Source organism: Emericellopsis cladophorae (assembly GCF_022114955.1).
Source record: "Emericellopsis cladophorae strain MUM 19.33 chromosome Unknown NODE_7_length_695568_cov_118_814649, whole genome shotgun sequence".
Taxonomy (NCBI): domain Eukaryota; kingdom Fungi; phylum Ascomycota; class Sordariomycetes; order Hypocreales; family Bionectriaceae; genus Emericellopsis; species Emericellopsis cladophorae.
This window is the reverse complement of record NW_026250932.1, coordinates 635,718-655,018: the sequence shown is the minus strand read 5'-3', so window position 1 is coordinate 655,018 and position 19,301 is coordinate 635,718. Positions and strand designations below refer to the sequence as shown.

The 19,301-nt window shown below is 54.6% G+C and overlaps 8 protein-coding genes across 8 annotated transcripts; 2 read left to right on the top strand and 6 right to left on the bottom strand.

Annotated features, from left to right (window-relative positions):
* Nucleotides 1–636: 636 nt before the first annotated feature.
* Nucleotides 637–1,852, bottom strand: J7T54_005700 (Transmembrane protein-like protein; the record flags this gene model as incomplete). Its single annotated transcript, XM_051504147.1, has 3 exons — nt 637–1,435; nt 1,659–1,783; nt 1,850–1,852. The coding sequence occupies 3 exons, from the start codon at nt 1,850–1,852 to the stop codon at nt 637–639; spliced, it is 927 nt and encodes a 308-aa protein (XP_051364527.1).
* A 2,372-nt stretch (nt 1,853–4,224) lies between these two features.
* On the top strand, nt 4,225–5,704 carry J7T54_005699 (Fructose-2; the record flags this gene model as incomplete). The annotated part of the gene is made up of 3 exons (XM_051504146.1): nt 4,225–4,336; nt 4,384–4,976; nt 5,186–5,704. The coding sequence occupies 3 exons, from the start codon at nt 4,225–4,227 to the stop codon at nt 5,702–5,704; spliced, it is 1,224 nt and encodes a 407-aa protein (XP_051364526.1).
* A 1,928-nt stretch (nt 5,705–7,632) lies between these two features.
* On the bottom strand, nt 7,633–8,788 carry J7T54_005698 (Adhesion defective protein-like protein; the record flags this gene model as incomplete). Its single annotated transcript, XM_051504145.1, has 2 exons — nt 7,633–8,427; nt 8,477–8,788. The coding sequence occupies 2 exons, from the start codon at nt 8,786–8,788 to the stop codon at nt 7,633–7,635; spliced, it is 1,107 nt and encodes a 368-aa protein (XP_051364525.1).
* A 180-nt stretch (nt 8,789–8,968) lies between these two features.
* J7T54_005697 (uncharacterized protein) lies at nt 8,969–9,298 on the bottom strand (the record flags this gene model as incomplete). Its single annotated transcript, XM_051504144.1, has 1 exon — nt 8,969–9,298. The coding sequence occupies one exon, from the start codon at nt 9,296–9,298 to the stop codon at nt 8,969–8,971; it is 330 nt and encodes a 109-aa protein (XP_051364524.1).
* A 57-nt stretch (nt 9,299–9,355) lies between these two features.
* On the bottom strand, nt 9,356–10,183 carry J7T54_005696 (uncharacterized protein; the record flags this gene model as incomplete). The annotated part of the gene is made up of 4 exons (XM_051504143.1): nt 9,356–9,470; nt 9,523–9,539; nt 9,596–9,792; nt 9,850–10,183. The coding sequence occupies 4 exons, from the start codon at nt 10,181–10,183 to the stop codon at nt 9,356–9,358; spliced, it is 663 nt and encodes a 220-aa protein (XP_051364523.1).
* Nucleotides 10,184–12,412: 2,229 nt separating this feature from the next.
* Nucleotides 12,413–14,593, bottom strand: J7T54_005695 (Target of rapamycin complex 2 subunit-like protein; the record flags this gene model as incomplete). Its single annotated transcript, XM_051504142.1, has 1 exon — nt 12,413–14,593. The coding sequence occupies one exon, from the start codon at nt 14,591–14,593 to the stop codon at nt 12,413–12,415; it is 2,181 nt and encodes a 726-aa protein (XP_051364522.1).
* Nucleotides 14,594–15,286: 693 nt separating this feature from the next.
* J7T54_005694 (uncharacterized protein) lies at nt 15,287–15,577 on the top strand (the record flags this gene model as incomplete). The annotated part of the gene is made up of 1 exon (XM_051504140.1): nt 15,287–15,577. The coding sequence occupies one exon, from the start codon at nt 15,287–15,289 to the stop codon at nt 15,575–15,577; it is 291 nt and encodes a 96-aa protein (XP_051364521.1).
* Nucleotides 15,578–15,763: 186 nt separating this feature from the next.
* J7T54_005693 (Vacuolar morphogenesis protein-like protein) lies at nt 15,764–19,093 on the bottom strand (the record flags this gene model as incomplete). The annotated part of the gene is made up of 3 exons (XM_051504139.1): nt 15,764–16,334; nt 16,387–16,495; nt 16,546–19,093. The coding sequence occupies 3 exons, from the start codon at nt 19,091–19,093 to the stop codon at nt 15,764–15,766; spliced, it is 3,228 nt and encodes a 1,075-aa protein (XP_051364520.1).
* Between the last annotated feature and the right edge of the window lie 208 nt (nt 19,094–19,301).

Sequence of the window (19,301 nt, the reverse complement as noted above, 5' to 3'; positions counted from 1 at the left end):
CTTCCTTGTGGCGGACCGGCGGGTTGCTGCGTGTACCGACTGACCCAGCTCCCTCTTTTTTCCTGCGTGCTCCTTTCGGGCTGCGGAGTTCACGATCAGACGTCCATCATTGACACCGACTTCTTTCTGATGTTGAGGCTTTTCCCCCTCCCAGCAAACAAAGATCGCTTTGATTGTGCGACGAATATTAGGTCGCGCGTCGTTGGGCCTGCTTGCCAGCACGGGCTGCTTCTATCACTGACGTATAGTCTTCATATGTCGAGGGCGACTACTGAAGCCTTCTTCCATGTGGTCTCTGCCTTCTCTTTCGGTGGCTTCGGTTTCTGCTTCTAATGGCGTGGCGCGGCGGCGCACCCTGGGACTCATTCGACGAGCCTTGACGTGTAATTTGTTGCCCCCTCGGGTCCTTCTTCCGTCCAGTTGTGATTCTCTCACATTCTGATTTATGAATCCAGTTTGCTCATTCGCTGCGTTGCGTTTTAGGATGAATGATCAAGGGGGCCGGGGGGAGTGGCCTGGGATCAATCAACGGTATTGCTTACGATGCGAGGGTTGGGCATGGGTGCATGTCTCTTTCGTAAAATTGACAGCTTAATAATGTGTAAAGTACGATTTTCGTCAAGTCCACTATTGTCTCTATGGTGCCACCAGGTCTCCGACCCGACAATTGTCTACTACCTCAGCCCCTGCCACCGCGCCAGACACTCTGTCCTCACTCAGGGCATGTTCCCAGACTTCCCTGATGCAGCGCCAGTACCTGTCCGCATCCTCTCTTGCGTGCGCAACGTGTTTGCCTCCGTCAAAGCACTCTTTCCTGACCACAAGGTCCCTGTCTACCTCGGCCTCGAGCGCATGACGCTCGACATCCTCAAATGACACCATCTCATCGCCCGTGCCGTACAGGTATAGCCTCCGCAGCTCACCATCTGTGAGCTCTGGTGAATTCATGAGCATGGTGGCCGCGTTCTGAGGGGCTTCGTAACCCCACGGGCGATGAAGTAGAACCTCCACCCCTATGGCAAAATGGACGACAGGCGAGAAAAACCCTGGCGTCGATGCCATGACGGCCTTGTGTGTTCTCATCCAGTGGAAGTAGCCAGGACACGAATCGAGGACGAGGACTCTAGGCGGCAATCGGACCCGGAGCATCTTGTGCAAGTAGGCGAACACGCCCGTGCCTCCATTGGAGAAGATCTGGCATATTATCTTCCTGTTGGGACACTGCTCCGTGTGAGATTCCAAGTAGGCCGATGCCGGCGTCAGATCCCGGGTCACGGCACCGGGCGTGTAGAGGTGAGACGCCGGACAGCGGATGATGAGGATCGGTGTCGATGGGTACAGGGCTATGTACGGATTGGTGTATTTGGCAATGTGCGACTCCTGTGCTGCGAACCAGGTGCAGAGGACGATGAGGCTTGGTGAGGTTGGCGCCGGTCTGGAATCACATGGTTGATAAAAGGATACAGAGGCTGACAGTGGTTTCCAGTCAGCACTCGCCATTGTGAACAATGCAAGTAGGAGTTAAGCTTTTCTCCTTCGCTTTCGCATTCATTTTCGGTAAAATCGCCTATCGCCTGATCTTATACCATGATGAACATCAAGTGTGCATGTGAGAGCATTCGATTTGTTGAGCGCGCATCCTTGCCGAGGGCCTATACCGATCGTAGGCATCAGCGCGAGGCGGTGGGACACTACGACGGACCGCAATGTGGACCTTGGATTCCGCTCGTCGTTTTCTTTTGCTAACGACAACAGATTGAGCAGAGGAGCTGTAGACGGCAGGCTGTGCGAGCATGGATACTCTTGGACCACGAGCAAACGAAATGCGTACCTGGCCTATTTCGCTCACCATCGGCTCCTGGGATCAGATCCATGACGAGTACTTTCAGAGTATCGTCACTTATTTGTCCTTCTTCTTGACAACCGTCACTGGCCAGAAACCACCCTCAGTATGGCTCTTCGAAGGACTAATCCACGGCGTCCTGCCATGCGGCGGCTGCCGGACAGCGCCCAGTCAATTTGATTGATAAGGTCGATACCCCCTGGAGATCGCTCTTCTAGCCATCATCCGCGATAGCGTTCGCTGGGTTTTAAGTTTAGACCGTATCCCTGTATTGTTGACTCGGGGTCGCCATGACTCCAGATTCGCGAGGGCTCGTATCTCATCTTTCGCGAGCTCATTGACGCGTTGCGCATCATGGGAGGAGTGCCAGAGTGGACTGTACATGGACGAGACGACATGTTCCTGCAGAACGTTGTCGCTGGTTTTGACGTTGGAAGGGCTGAGATGCACTTTTACCGAACCGAACGCGTGGTACCAATGTAGACTTGGATGAAAGGTATAGTGCGCCTCTATTTATACTTCGTCGTTGGTCGCGAAATTGACAAGGCAACCTCGGCGGACGCGATTGTTTGACGCATTAGCGGCATTACCCGAGGGCATCGTGGTTAGTAGGAAATCCCTAGAGGGGCAGATTTGAGTGTAGATTAGACGTGAAAACCCGTTTGGCCACAGCGCATGCCGACAAACGTAAAAAAAAAAAAAAGAAGAGACCGAAAAGGACGAAACAGCAAGGAGGTGTCATTCGTGTGTCTGCGCCCGAAGACTCAAGAGATACGTATAGATGTCAGAGTCACAAGTAGAGCTCGCCGTACTCTTAGTCATTTGGTCCTATCGTGGGCCCCGGGCCCTGCTGTAGGCCAATCTATGGCGCCAGCTCGACGATAATCGCCTCGTGGGCGCAGGGTGTGATCTTTTCACTTCAGGTGTTGCTATGTAACCAGCAGGAAGTTGAGATCATCTTCTTCCAACTTTCTCGCACGATACTTTCCCCGGCATTTCGCACGCTCTTCTTCAACACACTCTGCTTTTCGTGGCAGGCCGTGCCAGTTGACATCATCAGTGCCCCGCGAACCTACCCAGCATCTGCGATAACCGATAAGTGAACGACGACAACGACATTGAAGCCTGGACAAGATGACGGTGGGCGTGGCAGCGGGATCTCCCTCGCCGCAGGGCAGGTCAAGAGCCAATACCTACAGTTTCAGCAAGGTCGGTCCTTCTATTTTTCCCTTTCTCGCAAGCTTCAGTGGCCAGCCAGTCAGTCAAGCGATCACCCCAGCTGTCCAGGCGGTGAACCATCGGGGGTTCCTCCGACGCTGTTGACGGTCGTTCCACGGATCTGCACAACCGACAGCGCGCCTTCTGGCTGCTGGGCGCAGACTGGCTGTTCAATAGAAGCATCTTCTGCATTCACCGAAATGCTGCACCGGCTTGAGCCGGGACAGCACCCGTTGGGGTTTCTGTTACGCTATCAAAGCTGCACTGTGGGCGAGCGCGGGTCGAACCGGATGGGTGTGCAAGGCGTCGGGGCAAAGGAATGCAGAAAGGGTCGCCAAGTGGTCGTCTTGCTTCCTGGTGCATCGCGGAGAGGGAGGGGGAGCAGTACTCCACCTCGGTAAACCCAAAAGGCGTTGGAGTTGGAAGCTGTGTCGTCAACAAGTCGTCGAGAGCCGCTTGAGCCTTGGAAGTCCTCGCCCGACCCGGTGACAAGTGAATGTCCGAGCAGCACGTGATTCGTCTCATTGCACCTTCCCAGACTTTCATTGAGAGGAATTGGACGCTCCTGTACAACCGACTGGAAATTGGCAATTGATCGATCTCTGGTTTGGCATCGTCAACAGCTGGACGCCCGAGGTACCTCAAGGTACCTGTACCTTACCATCTCCCCGGGGAGCAACATCGGGTCGTGAGACTCCAGTCGTCGCAGACGCAATCTCTGCCGCGGACGTCATTGCGGCGCACGACATACAAGCTGGGCTCCTTGCGTTGACCCTCTTCATCAATCTTCACTCGTGCACGAGGTCTCCTGCAGCTGCCAGGCAGTATCAGCCTCGGCACTCTTCATTCAAGCAACCTTGACATCTCCAGTGGGATCCCCTCGTCTGCTGGTGTCACCATCAATCCGTCACTACACTGGCCTTTACCGCCTAGTGTTTTCACCATTATTGGGCGAGCCGTTGCGCAATCAGGGGGGCTCCTTCCGTTCTCTGATTTCAGGTCGAGGTCACACGACCAAGAACTCTCTCCACGCTGATACCACAGCTCCTTTGCACATCAAAACCGCTACTTTTATCCCTGCGCTTTGCAGTCCTCGGTGCTGAGTAAATTTGTCGAGGGTGGCTTTGTCTAAGCAGGAAGCGCGTTGGATTTCTACCATAATCATGGCGTCCAAGGCCATTACTAACGGGATCGGCGTGCAGGTTGAGGACACAAAGATCTGTGTTGTCATGGTCGGATTGCCCGCGCGCGGGAAAAGTTTCATTGCTCAAAAAGGTGAGTTCCTCTTAACCGCCATAGCGTGCTTCCACTAACGACGTCAGCCCAACGGTACCTCCAGTGGCTTTCAATACCGGCGCAGGTCTTCAACGTGGGTAACTACCGCCGTAGCGATGCGCCACAACCAACTGCAGACTTCTTTGACATGAACAACACGGAAGGCGAACGGAAACGCCGCGCGGCGGCTGAAGCCGCTGTCGCAGACATGCTGGCCTGGCTACGTTCTGGCGGCGTGGTCGGTATCCTTGACGCGACCAACTCAACAAAGGAGCGCCGCAAGTGGGTTCTCGACACATGTAATGGCCATGGCGTTGAAGTGCTGTTTGTCGAGAGCAAGTGTGACGATGAAGACCTCATCATGGCCAATGTGCGCGATGTCAAAACCACCAGCCCAGACTACAAGGGACAAGACCCAGAAAAGGCAGCACAAGATTTCCGCAACCGCATCAAAATGTACGAAAAGATATATGAAACGATTGGCGGGGATGACTCGGAAGAAGACGAGTACACATACCTCAAGCTCATGGATGTAAGCAAGCAGGTCATCATCAACCGCATCCAGGACTATCTGCAGAGTCGGGTGGTCTACTATCTGATGAATCTGCACATTCGTCCACGTTCGATCTGGCTGTCAAGAGTAAGTCATCACAGCCTGAATGACAGTGGTCACCACTAATTCGTCAGCACGGCGAATCAATGTATAACCTTGACGGGCGGATTGGAGGGGATACACTCCTCTCACCACGTGGAGAGGCATATGCGAGGAAACTTCCCGAGCTCGTGCGACAATCAGTAGGCGTACGTTTGCTCCCAAATTTTTCTTTGAGCCCTTACTAATGGCTGTAGGATGACCGACCGCTCACTGTCTGGACGTCCACATTAAAACGCACTATCGCCACGAGTCGTTTCCTCCCTTCGCACTATAACCAGTTGCAGTGGAAGGCGCTGGACGAGCTCGACTCTGGCGTCTGCGACGGCTTGACGTACCAGGAAATCAAGGACCGGTATCCCGATGATTTTGCCGCTCGCGACGAGGACAAGTACAATTATCGCTACCGTGGCGGCGAGTCATATCGTGATGTTGTCATCCGTCTGGAACCCATCATCATGGAGGTTGAACGCGGCGAAGACATTCTGATTGTCACGCATCAGGCTGTCCTACGCTGCATCTACGCCTACTTCATGAAGAAGGATCACACGAGAAGCCCTTGGATGAATGTGCCCTTACACACACTCATCAAGCTGACTCCCAAGGCGTACGGCACTGTGGAGGAACGCTGGGAGGCGAATATCCCGGCGGTCAGTACGTGGCGCGCTAAGGGCAGCACGGCCAAGCATGAGAATCCCACACCGGGCAGCCTGTAGGTCGGGAAGACTGTGTCGGGCTCAGGGGCTGAATTGGACAAGTGCATTCATCAAGATTAGGTGGGCGGGCTGGCACAGGAGGACTGACGGCTTCACTGTACTTTGTTGGTGCTTGCAGATTCAAAGCAATTTACATTTCCACATGCTCTGCTCGCCCTGGCAGGATATATTTGTGCGTTCCGGGGAAACATCCGGATTTCTCGAGCCGGCTCACTGTTCAGAAAATGCTCCCATGGCCGCCATAACTGATGATCCTGGGCCTCGGCCCGGCCTCCGACTCATTCGTCGCGGGTGGGAACTCTGACGAGTCCATTCCTAGCTCCGGATCGTCCCCGTTGGTCTTCACCGTTGCTTTTATTTGCCGAACCGTATCAGGGGTTTCAAGTGCGTCAGCGCGCTCCCGATCCTCGGTGCCTCTTCTTGCGGTCGCCAGTTTCGGCGTCCCGGCTTCGTCAAAGCGCTGAGATGTTGCCGCCATCCGCCCCTGCGTACTTTCCAGGGTTTCGTAGAGAGGTAGGTCGCTGCAATGGCGGCAGTTGGTCGAGTATCTCGATGCCTTGTCAGTTTTGGCGATGAGATCGGACATTGTCATTTCACTGTAAAGCTTGATGAGGTAGGCAATGGGGTGGAAGCAGACGAAGAGAAAAAGCCAGCTGGGGGACAACATGCTACCAATGGAGACTTTTTTTTGGGAGGGTTGATTAGCAAAGATTCGCAGTGGCACTCGGGCAGTATTTACATCCAGGGAGATTGATACAATAACCATGCATACGTTGATCCTGTACAACCGCCACCAAGGAGTCACCTGCCACGATATTTTTGATCCAGGCCCTTTTTAAAATCGCTCTTTCTTTCGCAAGAGGCGCAAGAAGGGCAAAGGTTTGACAGAGGTTGTTGGCGATCAAACTCAATTAGACGGTCATGACACAAAGGCTAAATATAATACCTTTACACATGAAGTTGAGAGCTCGTTCCTCGAATCTCGAGCATTATGGCGCTCATAATATCCGGCCATTAGTATCTTTCTACTACATGTACCAACGTTTAACTTGCACGCTTCTCAGCAAGACTCACTACTATCCAGCCTAATGATTTAATCCCAGACTAATTTTATTACGCCAGTTCAGTAAGAGGACGGGACACATAGACAGGTATAGTAGGCGATGCAGAATAGGATCTTCAGGTGCGAAACCTCTGACCGCCAGGAGCAAAACCAATGGGTCGCTAGGAGTACCAGAAAGCTCCCCATCGCTTCCCACATCACCACAAAAGGAACCAGGAAGAAGCTGATCAAGGCGGAACCAGTATATATGCATCCCCAACTCCATCCGCCCAAGCCCGCAGAACTATGATGCAGCTACTGTGTGAGTTAAAAAAGAAATGAAAAGGAACGATACTATAGGGTGGTATAAGTCTGAAACCAAGAAACAACGCAACGATACCTCCTCCCAGCCAAGGGTCGCGTTTTGACGCCAGTCCTTGCGCAGTTTTGTTAGAGCCCAGTGGAGAAGGCCAGCACTGGACCATCGCGTCAATAGGTCCTCCTCGAATCCTCCCCCTTTTTGAAGTGATGCAATATGAGAAAGCCGGGGCGTGCAAGTAAGTCCAACCAACCAACCAAAGCCCCACGTCTCTATCGTACACGAGTAACTCCGTTACTCAAATTAATACCAAAGACCGCCTTCACGTCGGACACGTAATTCCTCGTGTTGATTCATCCCGTACTTCTTCGTCAGTACATCCCAGAGCGTCGGCAACTGACTCGCCGTAAGCCAGCATATACCCAGGTGAAGCAATGCGCCATGCTCCCAGCCCACAAAAGACAGCCCTGTGCTTTGGGAGGCCATGCAAGCACAAAACGCCATGCCGCCTAAAAGCACAATTGTATGTCAAAATAATCGATATCCACACCGGGCAGTCGTCCCCCCTCATGACGGGTTCACTTTGGTCCGCTTGTTCATCCTAGGTGTCGCTGGCTTGCCAGGCCGATTCTGCACTCCGTTCATCTGCGGCGTCGGCGCGCCCGACCCGTCATCTTCGACCTTAACGCCTGACGGGCGTCTTCGCTTATTAGACGCAGGCGACGTGTTCGCACTCGGACCGCTCGAGCTCGTGCCCTGCTGGCTCTGCTGCATCTGCATGGGCGGCGCTTGCATCTGCCCAGGTGCAGGGCTACCCATGTGCGGCGAGCCGGGCAGATTGGCGTTAGCGACGGCCGGGCTCGCTCCCATCTGGAATTGATTGAAGCTTGGCGTTCGGGGATTCTGCAGACCGGGCTGGCCGTTGGGACCCCCTTGACTGACAATGTTGGTCGCGACGTACTGCTCCAGCGCTGCGTAGGGTCCCATGCCAGGGTTGGCGTGGTAGTAGCTGAACAAAGGGTTCATCTGGCCCATGACCTCCACTATCTCCAGGAACTGATGAACTGCTGGCGTGACTCCTTTGCTGTTGACAGCGGAGTCCGGCAAGTCCATCAAGACCTCGGGAGGGTGTGTCTGTGGGGATTTCAATTGCTTCCCCTTGCCCTTCTTGGACAATTCGGGCGACTGCTTCATGTCGCTGTTGACATTCCGCCATTCCTTGATCCATGCATGAGTAGGCTTGGCGGCTTCGATCACCTGCTTCCGAGATACATATTCTTCCTGGCTGGATGTCACGAACTCAAAGAGGTCGAGCTTCTGCTGACTGTTGAAGCTAGCGCGTAGTGTTCCGTTCGCAATAAGCTATGGTCGTTAGTCGCGTCCGTGTCCCCGCAGCACAATAAACACTTACGTGTGAACCCGTCTCGAACCAATACACAAGGCTGGCCCGGCTGTTCTCAACATAGTGGCAATCGTGCGGCAACGCTCGATCCATGGTCCCCCTATCCAGGATCAACTGTATATTCTTGACGCCACTGTGAAAATGTGTGTGGAAGTATCGCGCGATGGCCGAGGAAGCTATTTCGTATTGCTTGTCGGTCGTCTCCCCGCCGTCCGTAATGTGCAATGAGTGCCGGAAGACGCCCTCGGGGGCGAAGAATCGATCGACAAACGTCGCCCAGTAGGAGTGGTCATCCCGTCCGCGGGCATTTTGCTGGCTCATGTTAACATTGGTTCAATACTGCACGGAGGAGAGTGCTCACAGCGTAGCCACTGAGGTGTTCGCCAAACTGCATCAATTTCAACAAACATTGACCGCGAATCCCGTCCGCGTTCTGCTGTTGCTGTTGCATCTGTCGCCGCGCCATCAGTTGACTCTGCATCATGTGTTGATGGGCCGCGCTCATTTGCGGATGCTGTTGCATCTGCTGCGGAACAGCTTGCGGGCCCGGCTGAGGTTGCGCAGGTTGCGCAGGTTGGGCTGGGCCCTGCGGCTGCTGGACTTGCGGTTGCGGTGGTGGCTGTGGGCCTTGCTGCTGCGCGGCTGTTGAGCCTGGGGTCTGTGCAGGGGTATGCCCACCAGTATTGGCTGGCGTGCCGGCTTGTGACGTTTGTTGCGGCGTTTGATGCGGCTGTGGGCCTCCTTGCTGTGACTGGTTTTGCTGCTGCGAGGGTGTTTGTGTACGGGTTGGCTGCGCTTGCGGGCCTTGTGGGTGATTGGCTTGTTGAGCATTCATCTGTGCCTGGCTTGGTTGCGCCTGCTGTGGCATTCCCGGCATATTAGGCACGTTCATCTGTCCTGCTTGGCCTGGCTGCCCAGGTTGTTGCTGCTGCTGGCCATGTTGATGTTGGTGTTGGTGTTGTTGCTGAGCCTGCTGCTGTTGCGCCTGCTGCTGGGCCTGAGCCTGCATTTGGTGTTGATGAGCAGCCTGTTGTTGCTGTTGATGCATCGCGTACATCATGTTCGGATGCCCCTGCTGCGCACATTTAGCGTTCTGTTGGACATGAAAAGATGAATACCAAATCTTACCATAGGCATTTGGCCTCGCTGCTGACGGAGGGCATGGATTTGCTGCGGGGTGAGCTGCATTTGTCCGATAGGCATGCCTTGGTGTTGCACGCCAGCATTGAACTGCTGCGCCATCATATTTCGAGCTTGCTGTTGCTGGTGATGCTGTGCCATCATCTGTTGTTGTCGTATCGCCGCGAAATTGGGGTTCTGAGCAACTGAAAGATCGAGTTAGCCTGTGGGAGAACAACTGGACAGGGTATCCGCAAAAATACATTGCTGTTGCATGTTATGCTGTTGATGTTGCTGTTGTTGCTGCTGCTGCTGCTGATGCTGCTGCATAAACGCCTGTTGCTGCGCAGGAGCCATATTCTGAAACTGCGCAGCCATACCTGGCGGCATAGCAGCCATCATCGCATTGGCTTGAGCACCAGGCGGCACCCCCATCGGCCCGCCGGCGAACTGATGAGGCATGCCGCCCGGTGCGCCTTGCTGCCCCGGCTGGTGAGGCATCCCGGGTCCCACGGGATGGCCAGCCACGCCTGGGTGCCCCATGCCAGCAGGATGACCGGCATTGAAGTTGGGGCCCATGCTACTAGTAGCCATCATCTCAGTTTCCTGGTCGCCACTCCACGACGTGGGTGTCGACGAAGACGTCCTGTGCTATTGCATACGCTTCGACGAGTAGGTGTGTCGATCGCGAAGCGTGCCCGAGGTGGTAGGTTGGACTGCGGTCAGATTGCCGCAACGTGGTTCACGTCGCGTAACACCTGGTTTCCGCAAGGAACTTATCGCAGCGACAATCCTGTCGAAGGGCAGATGAGATCGAGCGATAGCGGAAGTACGCTATGCAGGAACACACCTCGTGACGTCCTGAATACAATGGCGTGACAGAAGTGTCTGTCAGTGTTGCGCGGAACAACCACGACCAGTCACGGCGCGCGCCCTGGTATGCACGCTTTCGCGGGGCAGTCTTTCAGAGCGAGGATAAAAAGGTCGTTTTTTTCCTCTGTAGCGCTTTGCTCGTCACGAATGGTAACGGTACAGTGGTTCGTGTCTCGCGTGTTTTACGTGGGCCGCCGTGACGCTAGTCCACCCGTCGGGCAGTGGGGAGTCGATTCGAAAGCGACAGAGCCCAAGCGCACCACTGCGGATTTGAGGATTAATTCAGCAAGAAGCGGATAGTGCAGCGCAAATGTATCGTGACGTGGTGGGCGTCGTCGGGCAGTCGCCACGGCGATGTGAATCGGTTCGGGGCGTGGAGAGGTGAAGTGCAGAATGCCAACCCTGATCTGCCTGCTAGGGACAGGGTGATGGGAAGAGACGAGCGACGCAGCAGGTTGGGATCGTCCAGATGGGTGGACTCGATGCTTCCAGTCCTGGCGCCTCGACGGAACTCGCAGCCTGAACGAGAACGTAATATGGGATACAAGGATAATAATTGCGGGTCTATGTACAAAAGCCGTGCTAAATATGCGATTAAACGGGGCCAAGAGATTTAGGATCTTTAACGACGAAAAGAATAGTGTGGTAGGCGCGGCAAATAACGTATCAGTATGAGACAGACTTTTGTCGCCCAGTCTGGGCAGCGTCACAACTGGTAGACGAGAAACAATGCGACAAGACGTGCTGCAGCCTTGAGGCGCCACTCTGTCTTCAATAACCTCACATACAATCACATAGAACTGCTACAGAACTGAAATTGAATCGAACCTGTACAGAAATCCTCTTAATGCGGATGCCGAGCTAGTCTCGGTAGTCTTTCGTCTTGCGGTTGATGAATTGTCACCTTACGGCAATCCCGCCGCTAACATCGCGGCTCGAGTGGCCGACTGCAGGTCACGTGGACAGCACAGTGTGCATGTGAGTGAAGCAAATTTTGCTTGCACTGTCCTAGCATAAACTTCATCGCGAATCTCGACGAGAAATTCCTCCTCTCTCACAACCAACGCGCGCGCTCAACCGCCAACGATACCTGTCCTACAACAGCCATGCTGCGCCGACTTTCAGTGCCTTGATCACGACTGCTCTCAGAGCTTGGGAACTTATTTGTTCTCGCCAATATCTAAGGTCGGAGGCCAGTCGCTGCATCGTGGATGCAGGGCGAGTATCTGAGCGCGCGCGCGCGCACATACATAGGAAGGTAAGCTTTTTCTTCCCTTGCATCACCATCTCTCCTTTCCTTTTTGCATGATGATCACCCAATCACTTCTTACCTTGTCTCGATTCGACCATGAAGAGACGTACTCGGGCCCGCTTCCAACGGGCCTGTTACTTGCCAGTATATCATTCTGACTACGCAAGATCTCAACCCAACATGTGGTGCTGCAGGGCATGCTCAGAAAAGCAGAATGCTAACTCGGCGTCAGTTTCCCCAGACAAACATCTAACTTCTTCAGTCACGACGGCTGAATAAATTTTGTCTTAATCGTAAGGCTCCTTCCCCCTTCGATAACCGCCATGAGCATTTTGCACTTTCATGATGAATTTTCCACCACTATTCGCAGTTTCCACTCGAGTCCCATGAGCCTTTGGTGACAGATGAGGGATAATAGATCTTCCTTGGATGTCTGATTAAGTTTTACATACCTTGCTTTTCTGGCGCTGTTGAAATCACGACTCAAGCAGATAGCTAACTGTCTCAAGTCTAGGGAACAAATTTTTTATTCATTTACGACGCTGGTGTCAGGTAGCCTGCGCAAATGTAGCACGTATTGTGAGGATCCAATCATAGCGTAATTAATATCTTGATAATGTCAATCCAAGGTTTCTGTCAAGAACAACTGGAATAAACACGCTGCCTAGTGAACGCCTGTTGGTGAACATGCTGTACACATATCATGAGACCCGTAATTCTTCCCGCGGCCCTTCGCGCTTGACTCTGCCGCCCACGATGCCCATCCTGTTCCTCCCAGTCCTTCCTCTGCCTAGCCAATTCAGTTTGAGCATCTTACAGAGCTCAATCACCTTCCTGTTGCCCTCGTCATCTGCTCCGCCGACACCCCCCAAGCTCGCCAGGACACTCATGCACTGGAGCATGCGCCCGACCATCTCCGTAACTTGCTTCGAGTCCTCGACGTTTTGCTCTCTCACGCTGCCCAGGACCTGCACCCCTGATGGCGTAAAGGGCCGCATTCCACCCTCGCTACCATGACTGCCGAAGGAGACATTGCTGATCGCTCGACTGCGGCCATCCGCAGACCCCACCGAGCTCTCGCCAAATAGCGTCGTCGAACTCGAGTTATAGGAGGCGTTGGACGGGTCAAGAGACATTGCTGTCCCCGGACGCGCCATCGAAAGGAAGGATTCAGGGGGCGACGTTGACAGACTGGCGTCCTGCGGGGAGCCATATGATGTGTTGAAAGATGAGGGGAGAAATTCGAGTGACAAGCGAGAAAAAATTGTTCTGAGTTTGTCATAGCGAGGCAAGATGATGCTGTCCCGGTAGGCAATCAGGACAAGGCGCCGCACGTCGAGAACTGTGGCGGCCGGCGCGACGCGAGCTGGTCCATCCGCGGACGACGGTCTCGCTACGACCCCTCCCCAGAAGTCGCGAGCCTGATCACGGTTCATGATCGTACCGCCACCGGACACTTCAAGATCGAGTGGAAGAAAAACGGACTGCATGTACGGTAATATAGACGTGAAGGTGAAGAGCCACAACTCCACAAGAGTTGGTATGAACCGCTCTTCCGGGGTCTTGCGCAACGTACGATCCAGCGACGAAAACCCCACCGAGAGAAGATCTCGCAAGTCCTCAAGCATGCTGTTTGGGGACCTGCGATGTATGCAGTACTGAATGTGCATTTGCACGACCCTGTTGAAGTCTTCCACTGGCAGCCTCAAGTCCTCGCCCTCGAAGATGACGAGCAACTTGGCCTTGAGGTACGGCCATGCGTCGTCTAAGGTCATCTGATTTTGCAAGCCCAATTTCCCCGGATCTATTGGGTCGTACATGGTAGACTGCTGCGATAGGTTCGGCACACTTCCCGTGGCTGACCAGTAGTCTGCTGCTTCATCGCCATGCCCTAGACGACTTTCGGAACGCTCTGCGAGTTTCTTCTCCTTCTTGGCTTTGACGAAGTTACTTGAGCCGACGCCGGGGCTCGGAGGTAGGTTGAAGTTGTACAGTGGTTTAGGCGCATTCGGATCGGTAGGGACTGAGTTGCTTGCGACTGAAGAAAGTGGCAAGTGGAACTCATCCTTGAGCTTGTGTTTTTGCCGCGATAAGAAGTGATGCTTCTTCTCCTTCTCCTTGCCCTTGTCCTCTGGAAGCGCGTCGGATGGTCGGATGGTGGCGGCAGAAGAGTTGCTATGGCTGTATAAGGCCTGGGTGTTCGGCTCGACGAGGCTTGTAGTGCTAAAGTTCCCACGCTGCAGGGCCGAGAGGGCCGATCCAATTTTCCCTGGACTCGGCAGTGGCTTCTCCTTGGTGTCGCTCTTGGTACTGATTTTGCTCGGTCGCGAGAATAACTTTGCCCTCGCCTTTTCCGACTTGCTAGGTTTCTCCGAAGCAGGCGGTGGTATCGGGGGAGGCGGCATCTGCGACGCAGCCAGACCCGGGCTGGGCGAGTTGTGTCCCGACCGGGGGAACACCACATTCGCAGCAGCGGTGGCGGCGCTGGAGTGCGCACTCCCGGATGCTAGTCTGCCTTGCTGATAGTGATGTGTCCCGAAGGCGGCATCTCGTGGCGCGCTGGCCTCTGTCAGGCTGAGCGTGGGCGGACTGACGGGTCCTTTACTCCCACTGCCTCGTCTCGGCCCATCAGCGCCGTCGTTGGGATGGGGCACGGTTGAGGAACGTTGCCGCGCGTGCTGCTGACTATGCTGATGTGACATGACCGCGGCCTGCGCCGCAATCTGACTGGCGGACAGCACAGACGTCGCCGAATTATTTCCTGCCGTCGACATGCTCATTCCCAGATGACCCAGATTCGAGGTGCTGGTTGATGGCAGCGACGGCTCGAAGAGGCCGGGCGTCGCTGAATGTTTCCTAGCATGATTCTTCATACCGCCCATAGGGCTTTGCGTAGAAGACGGAGCGCCGCGCGCCGGTCGAGAGAAGTTGTTCGTTTGGTGTGTCAATGTTGGGGGAGAGACACTGTTGGTGAACTGAGAGTATGACGGCGTCGCGGGGGACTCTGGCGGCTGGTTCTGATGGCGCGTTTTCGCAATTGTGATACCCGAGCCGGATAAAGAGGAGGCTTCGCTTTCCGGCGAGTCGACTGCTCGAATGGGAGGGCGCGCGATGGATGGAGGCGGCGGCGGTCCTGAGCTTGGTGGTTGTGGTGGCGCCGCTCCCGGCAGCGGGGAAAAGCTGCCTGGAGCTCGTTGTGGGCGAGACATTCTGGCTGCAGAGCGTCAGAGAAATGTCACATGTTGGACGTCTAATTCGCAGGCCGTCCGTCGCACGAGGTGCCGGCTGGAGCTCGACTGAAGCTGACGGAAATTGGGAAAGATGAGGATGGCAAGGTAAAGTTGGAGTTGGAGCACTGCCCTCGATGGACCCTTGGCAAGCCATGGGCAGCTGAGCCGCATGGGGTAGAAGCATCCCTGCCACTGTGACGGTGACCGCCGCCTGGTGGATCTCAAAGCTCCAAGAAGAACCCCGCCATTCAAAAGGCAACAGAGCCAGTTTCGACTTCTTGCAAGCCTCATCACAGATCCGTCGTCTTCTACATTGAAACTCTGCCTTCCGTCAAACACAGTAAAATGTCGCAAGATTCGAAAATCGCATTGACGGCGACGTACGCCTCAGCCGTCAGCACCCCTTTCACCGTCTCCAAGCCTCTACCGACCCCATCATCATCATCATCCGCAACCACCGACAAGACGCAGTATCTACAATCTCTGCGCGAAGCCCTCATATCTACTCAAGCCGAGATCAATACCGAGCTCACACAACGAATGGAGGAAGACAATGGGCGCGCAGGGGGGAAGAGTGCTGCCGAAGTCAAAGAAGAGGAGAATTATGGCGAAGAAATTGTCGAGGAAGAGGACTGAAAGACCAAAAGAAAAGGCAAAAAAAGCAAAAACAAAAAAAAGGTGCTCAATGCGTATATACGGGGTATTTGCTCCTGCTGAAGACACCTTCCATGCGCTGGGTCGAACTGCCACTCAATCTACCATCACATCTGCTCGCTCAATGCAGCCAAACGCAGAACAACCAATCCATCTCAGCCCACGGCCTCAGAACCCACGACCCCAGCTCGGTGCTCTCGAGCTCTCTGGGCGCTGGCCAGGCACTCGACTCAGGCAACTATAATGGACGACTGTATTGTCCGGCAGCACCGCAACGACCGTACCGCCCATCCTCATGCCGCCGCCGAGTTTCTTGTGGCACACCACGCAATGTCTCTCATCCGTGATCGTCACATGCCTGTTCCGTCCACCTTGGCCTCCTTCTTGATCGTCGCCCAGATGCAGTCGCGCTGCCACGGAGATGCCCTCGGACTTGCGCAGGCCAGCAACAACGCGGGTCTGGTTCACAAGACTGTTGACTGCCCGTATGCGTCCACGGAAGTAGGCCTCGAGATCGCCGACGGGGATGTCGTCTGGGATCAGGCTGAGCGTGGAGGTCGCTGGCAAGCGAGAGCCATGCTTGGAGAGGAGATCGAGAGCTGGCGGCAAATCTGGCTTGTGGGATGATGGCGGTTGCAAGTACAACGACAAGAGGGTGTGGTAGATGGAAGGGGCACTGTCGTCGGGATCCTCGACGCTTGTGGGCGTATCCTGCGACAAAAGCACACGATTGCAGTAACTAGGTGTGGCATGTTAGCTCAGCTTCTGTGGCGTCTATAGCAGGAACCTACTCTTCCGCTTTCGCATAATCCTTCAGCTTGAAGACAAAGATTTCTAAAGCTTGTTTATGTTGACCCATGTTGCTCAACACAACGGCTTGCGACTCGTAGAAGATGGCGTCTGGTGTCGTTAGTAAATATCCATGAAGACTGGGAAAACGCCATATTTACCATCCCGGGGTATGAGACTGAATGCTTTGCTCAGACTGTACTGTTTCGACTCGCGAAGGAAGTTGAGGAAATTGTGCATGGTACGATCCCACTCTTCACCCTTCACCATGGTCGTCAAGTTGCGCACATATAATTGGACGAGTCGATTGTGAAACTCGGTTGTGTCGTCGCCAAGTTCATCGATAATGTGCGCCAGATACTGAGCTTCCAGTTGAGGATCTTGCTCTTTGAGAAAGGTCAGTACTCTCTCGCGCGGTAGCGTCTCCGCATTCTCCGTGTCGCCCACAAAGATCTCCATGGCGTAGCCCGCGTTTGCCTTGAGTGTCCACTTGGCATGTTCGAGAATCAGGTCAATGTTCTCGGGCGACAGTCCCTGGAGGTATTGTATGGCTCTATCGGGCCCATGCAGTGTAGGGGCCGCTGGGTCAGGTTTCGTCGCCGAGCCGAATTTCTTCAGAAGCTCAAGTGCCTCCTTGTGTAGTTTCTTCCCGTAGAAAAAGTCGATCAGCTCCATGTAGCGGTTTTGCTCAAGAAGACGTTCATTGACCACATCAGGGTCGCAGAAGTTGGGAATACGGAAGAGCGAGCCTGCCAAAGTCGGTCGGGAGAACATGTACGCTCGGAAAAGCGTCGTGTCGACCACGCGGAATGTCTTCCTCAAGGTCTCTTCCAGTTCCTTCTCTGTATCCGTGGGTGACGTCCGCAAGAAACGCTCCGCAGCATCTTCGAGACTGCCGTTGCTGTCGCTTCGCGGCTTCAGCTGGCCTGTGATCGGGTCAATGACGCGCTGTAGACGAGCGCGCGTCCCCGCCAGATAGCTGTTCAGCTCTAGCACGGCGTTTGTCAGATCCTTGCCCTCAAGAACAAGCGGATCCTGGCTTTCTGTGTCTTTAGCACTGGCCGACGAGTCGTCTGCTTCGGGCTCTTCCTTGGTCTCCTTCTTGGATGTGATGGAGGCAGCGTCAGAAGCCTTCTTATGCCCACCTCCAAAAAGCTTGGCGAAACTACCAATGTTTGGTGGTGATGATGGGTCTGCCGACCCCACTGGGCTATCTGACCTGGTTCCGTTTGTCTTTTTGGATGGAGTATCGTCCTGCTGCGGCGAGGCCTCCTCATGATCGGGGTATGCTGACAGCTCCCCTGAGATTCTCGGTGGGAACAGCCGCAAAACCCTTTCCGGCGGTGCATGGACGTCGTCTTCGTTAAAGAGGTCCATCGATTGCCGGAATTTCTTCTGTCTGAATAACGATTCCGCCTTGAGCATCTTGACCTCGCGGAGCGTTTCCGTCTTATTCTTCAGGAGGGCATCCTCAAGCATTCCTAGGACACTTATAGCTTCATCATATTGTGTGCTCCGTATCAGCTCTTGGATTTGCGAGTCATAGTCCGTTGTATCCATCTTCCATATACACCGATCGCTGGAGATGTGGAAGCCCTTTCCTGCATGGGCCAGACTGGACGTCGGGGGCGCAAAGTGAAGCTGAGACGCGCCCGGCAGGGAAATCGACTGCAACAAGGTCAATGTCTCCGGGTTGCGAACTTCGAGCGAGCCTTTCGAGGGCTGCAGAAGAGCAAGTATATATGGGTAGGAGTATCCGATGGACTCTGGCGCGGACTGCCAAGGGATCTGTTTCCGATCTAATGGCTTGCCCTTGTCGTCCACGAATAGGGTATTGATATCCTTGGCGAGTAGCATCTCCCCTTCTGCGAGTCGCGCGGCGAGTGGTTTCGGCATGTATCCTCCCAAGCCCATGTAGCCCATGCCAGCGCTACCTACGGCACCAAAGCGACTACCCTGGTTGCCTGCCTGCATTGTGCCGGGGCTCATAATCTCCTCAACGTCGTGCGATATGACATCGACCATGACATAGCCCCCGTTCATGCCACAGAGCAGCTTTGTCGCATTCGCCCACGTCACGGACCTGATTGTTTCCGAGAGACTGATCTCTGCGACTTGCTCGCTCAGCTCACTCTCATGCCATGACCATAGCAGGATCCTCCTCTTGACGGCGACAACCAGTCGACTGATAATTTCGGGAATGCCCGTCTCGGCATCTTTGACAATGTTCGAGGTGACGGCAAAGCAAGTCGCGTTCTTCGTTCGAGATAGAGTCTCGACCAATTCGTAGTTGTGCAGGTGGTGCAGTGAGACGTGGTAATTGGACAGCGAGACGATTGTGTTGGCTTCCTTGATAATGGCGAGCTGCTCGACCCCCCTGGTAGAGAACTTTTCTATTTCGCGCAGCAGATCCGTCGGCCGGGAAGGATTCGACCGCGACGTTGGCCTCTCGCCATTCTGTGGCGGACTAGCGACGACTTGTTCGTTCGGGCTTGGCTTCGAGTCGTCCGAGGGATGCAGGTCGTTCAGGCGATACACGCGCAGCGCACCGGTGTTCAATCCAACAAGAATACGATCGCCTTCCCGGTCAGCGCTCAATTCATTCAAGAAAGGAGGGGGCAACCTACCATGGGCAAGTATGGACTCGATCTTTGACTTGTCCCGCAGCCGCAGCTCGATGATGGGGCGGGCTGTGAACGCGGAGAGCATGGCGGCGGCGACCAGCTCCTACTGGTGTTACTATATCGACAGGAGGCCCATGAGCTCATAAGACTTTGCGAATGATCCTCGCAACAGCTCGTCAAACTGGTGCGCAGCGAGTGCGTGACGGTGAGTTGTTGGGTTGGTAGCTTCCATTGAACGTCACCGCGCCGACGTCAGTTAAGGCACCCCTGTCGCACAGTAGCACAGTGTGAGA